The sequence below is a fragment of the Salvelinus sp. IW2-2015 genome, unplaced genomic scaffold (genome assembly GCF_002910315.2).
Source record: "Salvelinus sp. IW2-2015 unplaced genomic scaffold, ASM291031v2 Un_scaffold4411, whole genome shotgun sequence".
Classification (NCBI taxonomy): Eukaryota; Metazoa; Chordata; class Actinopteri; order Salmoniformes; family Salmonidae; genus Salvelinus; species Salvelinus sp. IW2-2015.
This window is the reverse complement of record NW_019945681.1, coordinates 26,613-34,648: the sequence shown is the minus strand read 5'-3', so window position 1 is coordinate 34,648 and position 8,036 is coordinate 26,613. Positions and strand designations below refer to the sequence as shown.

Here is an 8,036-nt window from a genome sequence, read left to right as displayed (position 1 = left end):
TTCAGCCTGCAGACAGCAGAGATGAGTGTTCACGGCCCATTCAGCCTGCAGACAGCAGAGATGAGTGATTCTGTGTTTGGTGAGAGAGCCTTCGGAACACGGAACACTCAGCCAGAACACGGAACACTCAGCCAGAACACGGAACACTCAGCCAGAACATGGAACACTCAGCCAGAACACGGAACACTCAGTCAGAACACGGAACACTCAGTCAGAACACGGAACACTCAGTCAGAACACGGAACACTCAGTCAGAAACACGGAACACTCAGCCAGAACACGGAACACTCAGCAGAACACGGAACACTCAGTTCAGAACACGGAACCCTCAGTCAGAACACGGAACATCGAGTCAGAACACGGAACACTCAGTCAGAACACGGAACACTCAGTCAGAACACGGAACACTCAGTCAGAACACGGAACACTCAGCCAGAACACGGAACACTCGTCAGAACACGGAACACTCAGTCAGAACACGGAACAATCAGTCAGAACAGGAACACTCAGTCAGAACACGGAACATCAGTTCCAGAACACGGAACACTCAGTCAGAACACGGAAACACTCAGTCAGAACACGGAACACTCAGTCAGAACACGGAACACTCAGTCAGAAACGGAACACTCAGTCAGAACACGGAACAATCAGTCAGAACACGAACACTCAGTCGAACACGGAACACTCAGTCAGAACACGGAACACTCAGTCAGAACACGGAAACACTCAGTCAGAAACGGAACTCAGTCAGAACACGGAACACTCAGTCAGAACACGGAACACTCAGTCAGAACACGGAAACAATCAGTCAGAACACGGAACACTCAGTCAGAACACGGAACACTCAGCCAGAACACGGAACACTCAGCCGAACACGGAACACTCAGCAGAACACGGAACACTCAGCCAGAACACGGAACACTCAGTCAGAACACGGAACACTCAGTCAGAACACGGAACACTCAGTCAGAAACGGAACACTCAGTCAGAACACGGAACATCAGTCAGAACACGGACAATCAGTCAGAAACGGAACACTCAGCCAGAACACGGAACACTCAGCCAGAACACGGAACACTCAGCCAGAACACGGACACTCAGCCAGAACACGGAACATCAGTCAGAACACGGAACACTCAGTCAGAACACGGAACACTCAGTCAGAACAGGACCACATCAGTCAGAACACGGAACATCGTCAGAACACGAACACTCAGTCAGAACACGGAACACTCAGTCCAGAACACGGAACACTCAGTCAGAACGAACACTCAGATCAGAACCGAACACTCAGTCAGAACACGGAACACTCAGTCAGAACACGGACACTCAGTCAGAACACGGAACTCTCAGTCAGAACACGGAACTCTCAGTCAGAACACGGAACACCCAGCCAGACACGGAACACTCAGCAGAACACGGAAACTCAGCCAGAACGAACAGTGGAACACGACTCAGTCAGAAACGAACATTCAGTCAGAAACGGAACACTCAGTCAGACCACGGAACACTCAGTCAGAACACGGAACACTCAGTCAGAACAAACGGACACTCAGTCGCAGAGCACGGAACAATCAGTCAGAACACGGAACACTCAGTCGAACACGGAACAATCAGTCAGAACACGGACACTCAGTCAGAACACGGAAACATCAGCCAGAACACGGAAATCAGCAGAAACACGGAACACTCAGCAGACACGGAACACTCAGTCAGAACGGACAATCAGTCAGAACACGGAAACTCAGTCAGAACACGGAAACTCAGTCAGAACACGGAACACTCAGTCAGAACACGGAACACTCACGCACAGAACACGGAACCTCAGTCAGAACACGGAACACTCAGTCAGACCACGGAACCATCAGCAGAACGGAACACTCAGTCAGAACACGTGAACACTCAGTCAGAACACGGAACACTCAGTCAGAACACGCGAACACTCAGTCAGACACGGAACATCAGTCAGAAACGGAACATCATGTCAGAACACGGAACACTCAGTCAGAACACGGAAACTCATCAGACAACGGAAAACTAGTCAGAACACGGAACACTCAGTCAGAACAGGAACACTCAGTCAGAACACGGAACACCATCGAAGTCAGAACACGGAACACTCAGTCATGAACACGCAACAGTCGAGAACACGGAACACTCAGTCAGAACACGGAACATCAGCAGAACACGGAACACTCAGACCAGAACACGGAACACTCAGCCAGAACGGAACATCAGCCAGAACACGGAACACTCAGTCAGAACACGGAACAATCAGTCAGAACACGGACACTCAGTCAGAAACGAACATCTCAGTCAGACACGGAACACTCAGTCAGAACACGGAACAATCAGTCAACACGGAACACTCAGTCAGAACCCGGAACACTCAGTCCAGAACATCGCGGAACAGCAGTCAGAAGAACACGCAGAACACGTCAGTCAGAACACGGAACACTCAGTAGAACCAGGAACCTCAGTCAGAACACGGAACACTCAGTAGAACACGGAACCTCAGTCAGAACACGGAACTCTCAGTCAGAACCGACACCGAACACGGAAACCCTCAGTTCAGAAACGGAAGCACTCAGTCAGAACACGGAACAGCTCAGTCAGAACACGGAACAACTCAGTCAGAACCGGACACTCGTCAGAACACTCAGTCAGACACGGAACACTCAGTCAGGCACACGGAACAATCAGTCAGAACACGGAACACTCAGTCAGACACGGACACTCAGCCAGAACACGAACACTCAGTCAGAACACGGAACACTCATTCTGAACACGGAACAATCAGTCAGAACACGGAACACTCAGTCAGAACACGGAACACTCAGTCGACCGGAACACTCAGTCAAGAACACGGAACACTCAGCCAGAACACGGAAACTCAGCCAAACCGAACACTCAGTCAGAACACGGAACACTCAGTCAGACACGGAACACTCAGTCAGAAACACGGAACACTACAGTCGAACGCGAACTCAGTCAGAACACGGAAACTCAGTTCAGAACACGGAACACTCAGTCAGAACACGGCACTTCAGTCAGAACACGGAACACTCAGTCAGAACACGGAACAATCAGTCAGAAACGGAACACTCAGTCAGAAACGGAACACTCAGTCCAGAACACGTGAACACGGACACTCAGTCCAGAACACGGAAACACTCACGTCAGAACACGGAACACTCAGCAGAACACGGAACACTCAGTCAGAACACGGAACACTCAGTCAGAGCACGGAACATCAGTACAGACACGACTCATCGAGCACGACAATCAGTCAGAAACAGCACTCAGTCAGAACACGGAACAATTCAGTCAAAGAACTCATCAGAACACGAACACTTCAGCAGAACACGACACTCAGCCAGGAACACGGAACTCAGCCAGAACACGGAACCCAGCCACAGCACAAACACAACGAACACTTCAGTAACAGAACACTATCAGAACACGACACTCACAGAACACGAACACTCGCAGTCAGAACACGGAACACTCACTCAGAACATGAACCTCAGTCAGAACGGAAACACTCAGTCAGAACACGGAACACTCATCAGAACACGGAACACAGTCAGAACACGGAAACAATCAGTCAGAACACGGAACACTCAGTCAAGAACATGGAACACTCATCAGAACACGGAACACTCAGTCAGAAACCGGACACTCAGTCAGAACACGGAACACTCAGTCAGAACATGGAACACTCAGTCAGAACATGGAAACGCTCAGTCACAACATGGACACTCAGTCAGAACACGGAACATTCAGATCAGCAAACACCCGGAATGCCTTTCTCCTGGTGGGTTCTGAAAGACTGGTGAGGAGAGAGGAGGGGAGGGGGAGAGATGGGGGGGTGAGAGGGTGAGGAGGAGGAGGGGGAGAGAGGAGGGGAGGAGGAGGAGGGGGAGAAGGAGCGGACAGAAAACAAGAGAAGGAATCAGTCAGGCTGCCTGTGAAATGTGTCAGAATCTCACCGTCCGGACGTTCTACCCAGACAGACAGACAGAATGACAGCTGATAAACACAAACAAACACAGCTGATAGACCAGACTGTTTTACAGACAAACGTAGATGTCAACCATGAACGCCAGCCGCTCGATGATAGACGCCGCGACACAAAGAAATACAAGTCTTTGCTGTTTCAACAAACTGATCAACTTCTGGTGAAACAGACTTAACTTCACGTTGTCTTGAAAACAGAAATAAATAGAGACGTGCAGCTTTTACACAAATAGAGAGATGACAGATTGACACAAATAGGCATCCCACTGGGTTGACATGGACACACAGAGAGAGATAGAGAGAGAGAGGGAGACATAGACAGAGACAGAGACGACAGACTGACACAAATAGGCATCCCACCGGGTTGACATGGACACACAGAGAGAGAGAGACAGACAGAGAGAGAGAGAGAGGTAAAGAGACTGGTAAAGAGACTGGTTAAGGGACTGGTATAGAGACTAGTAAAGAGACTGGTAAAGAGACTGGTATAGAGACTGGTATAGAGACTGGTAAAGAGACTGGTATAGAGACTGGTAAAGAGACCGGTAAAGAGACCGGTAAAGAGACAGGTAAAGAGACTGGTAAAGAGACCGGTAAAGAGACCGGTAAAGAGACCGGTAAAGAGACCGGTAAAGAGACCGGTAAAGAGACCGGTAAAGAGACCGGTTAGAGACCGGTAAAAGAGACCGGTAAAGAGACCGGTAAAGACACCGGTAAAGACACCGGTAAAGAGACAGGTAGGCAGACAGTCAGGCAGACAGACTCTCCAATTCTAGCCCAGTTACTTTGTGTTCACTCTCTATCTATCTTATACTGTGATAACATGTCATCGTTACATTTCCTACTTTCATTAAAATCACATTTCCAGGCATTTCTTTCTGTCTCTCTCTCTCTCTCTCTCCAGTGTATTCCATATCATTACACAAAGACACTGGGAGACTTATCGTACAGTAAGGGAGACTTATCGTACAGTAAATGGTTGTGTTTCAAATAGCACCGTATTATAGCATTATGGGCCCTGGTCAAAAGTAGTCCACTATGTAGGAAACAGGGTCTCATTTAAGATGCAAACTTTAAGCTGTGCTGGTGTGTGCTAGACACCAGGCCTGAGATGAATGACCACAGTGTGGGATAATCTCCACACAGGCGTGGGCCGGTCCGTACCTCTCGGAAGTAATGCCGTTTTGGTACGAGGCAATGTACTGTTTCCGCTTGTCTACCGGCATCACGTCGATGTAGCCACCCTCATCGTTCTGAAGTACCCCTGCGTGAACCGCCACCCGGCATATACTGGATTTCTGTAGGTAGAGAGAGAGAGAGAGAGAGAGAGAGAGAGAGAGAGGAGAGAGAGAGAGAGAGAGAGAGAGAGAGAGAGAGAGAGAGAGAGAAAGAAGAGAGAGAGAGAGAGAGAGAGGAGAGAGAGAGGGAGAGCATAGACAGCCAGACAGAGAGGAGAGGGAGAGAGAGAGAGAGACAGAGAGAAAGAAAAAGATGGTTAGAGAGTTGGGCTGGTGAGACCGATCGTGGAAAATGACAGAATTAGTCATGCTATCCCTTTTTTTTTAAAGAATTGTCTCTTGTTAAATTGTTAATGTTTTTTTTCCTAACCTGACACAAACTTCTCTTGGTGGTGACTTATTCATAAGACTAGGCTATAGGCTGAAGATCCGTTTAGGTGCGATTCGTACTTCCCTTCCGGACCTCTGTTGTTTTGCCTCTTGCTGTTCTGGTTCTCTCGTATCCGGCTGAAGTGCGGTGTATGTGAGTAGTTCGCCTTTGCTGTTACAATTCTTAGCTGTTATCAAAGGCGGTCAAGCTGTTCGGGCGCTCTGGTGTTTAGTAGGGCTCTGTGCGCTCGGTTAACCTCTGCAGGAAAGGAGCACCTATTATGGCTAGTGTGTACACTGCTGACAGTAACCTAGTTCTCAGCGGTTACATATTCCTATGGCTCTTCTGACGTCCCTTGTTTCCCTTTGTTGCCAGTCACATGTCATCTCGCTTTTAGTCGGGCCATCAATCTCGCCTGTTATTCGAATCTAATCTGTCGCCTTATTCTTCAGGGTCCTCCTTTTTGCTGTCTGTTCTGTACAAAAAAACCAAATCCGCCTTTTACAACACTATATGTTTTCGCCATCTGGTTATCCGCTCCTGCCTTAAATTTTCGCCACGTAGCGTGAAAAGAGGTTGTACTTTTTTTTTCCTTATAATATAGCGCTTGTGAGACCCAATTATTGATTCGTTGGGGGCACACCCTTATAAACCAGAATTCCACCCCGAGGAGAGAAATAAGAGATAAGCGAGAGGAGGAGAGGGTAGATGGAGAGTCGGCGCCCTAGCGTGTCATCTGTTGTCTTTATCTAGAGCTTCGCTTACTCCGTTTTTTGTTATGCTTCTTGGAAAAATGATTGTTTGACATCAGATGAGAAGGAAGAGTGGAGTGACTGAGGTTGTCCGTTTATCTAATGTCGCTCTGACGTAGCAGAGAGCTTAGTCCGGCACAGAGAGACTCAGAGGGAGATGCTCTAAAGGGGAAAGTGGCACGAGAGAGGAGAAGATAGGTTAGTAGACTACCTGAAAGATGTGGAGACGACAGAGCAGGTCGAGAGGGAGACAATTCCAGATAGCAATCGAGCAGACGCCCTCAATATGTGCTCAGAGGGAGAGAAGTAATGAAACGAAGCGTAGAGCGAGTGCGAGAGAGGCTCTCGGAACATAACTGTGGAGGTAATTCTTTGTAGTCCAAAGACTGGAATAGCACAACTATATTCAACAGTGTCTCTGATCTGATGTTTGTATGACATCCTGGACAATCAAGGGATTTCTATTAGAACAACAGATTCTCTCTGTTATCTTCTTCTGTATGTATGAATCATGTAAACTTATTCAAGGTGTTCTAGTTTCAGAACATTTCTTTTAATTTTCTTCTAAGTCTTTTTTTACATTGACCAGATTCTCCAATTGAACCTGGATATTTTGACCGCATCACCTTCTCGAAAATTGATCAGGGAATTCTAAGAACACTACGCAGATTCTCACTGACCTGATATTTGATGAATCATCATGTTTAACATCATGCCGGAGGAGATCCAAGACACACACCGCTAGATTTCTCCATGACCTTGATATTTGACATCAATCGCAAACATCAGCGTGATTCCCTCTAAAGTTACAACCTAGGCCTGAAGATGGTCTCCTCAGTCTGATGCCCCGCTGATATTTGAGACGGATCATGAACACCTCAGGGATTCTAAGAACACACATCACTAGCATAATCCCGATTCTCCACTAGATCTGAGGTATGAACAGTCATGGAAACGTCAGGGATCTCTAAGATGCACAACCAGATTCTTCCATGATGTTGACGATCATGAAACATCAGTGATTTTCTAGATTAGCACGACACAGATTTTCCTACTGACCCTGATATTTGACATCATGAAAACATCAGGGATTTGTTCTCGACAGTAGACCAGCAGTTTTGACCAGATTCTCCCTATTCTTGAGTCTCTGAGGGTTGGATGCCACATCCTCTGAACCAGAACCCTATCCAGCGCCTCTCGTGAGTTGTCCTAAGAACACTCGACTCTGCTTATGTCCGTTTGTTGTAGAACAGGATCCTCCTTATCGGTTCTCTCGTTTCGTACCGCGCGTTGTGGTCGGTTCGGCCCTTCCTTTCCCCGCGCCTTTCCCCCGGGGCTCGTCATGCTCTATTTCTCCTTTACGATCGGGTTTTTCAGTGGCGCCACTTCTATACTTTTCTTTCTCTTGTCTTCTCTCGTCTCCTCTCCTCGGCATCCTCTCTCCCACTCGTCTGTCTGGGGCTGTCATATATATTATAATTGTTGGTCCCTCCTCCTCCAGATTCTCCTTCTCTCTCCTCTGACTCTCCTTCGTAGGTATCTGTGACTTTCATTCTTCTGTGCATTACTCCATTCCAGTCTCGTTCCGGTCTGCGCCGTCGGATCTCGCCGTTCCAACAGCACTACTCATCCATTCCATCACTACATCGATTCCTC

General features: G+C 47.9%; 1 protein-coding gene across 1 annotated transcript in view; it reads right to left on the bottom strand.

Moving 5' to 3' along the window:
- Positions 1-3,694: 3,694 nt before the first annotated feature.
- Positions 3,695-8,036, bottom strand: part of LOC112077258 (cysteine-rich secretory protein LCCL domain-containing 1-like) — a 20,873-nt gene continuing 16,531 nt past the window's right edge. The window contains exons 7-8 of the mRNA XM_070441625.1: positions 5,185-5,318; positions 3,695-3,832 (exon numbers count right to left, since the gene is read on the bottom strand). Of these exons, the coding sequence (XP_070297726.1) occupies positions 3,763-3,832; positions 5,185-5,318 (204 nt within the window). The 3' untranslated portion in view covers positions 3,695-3,762. The remainder of the gene's footprint in view (positions 3,833-5,184; positions 5,319-8,036) is intronic.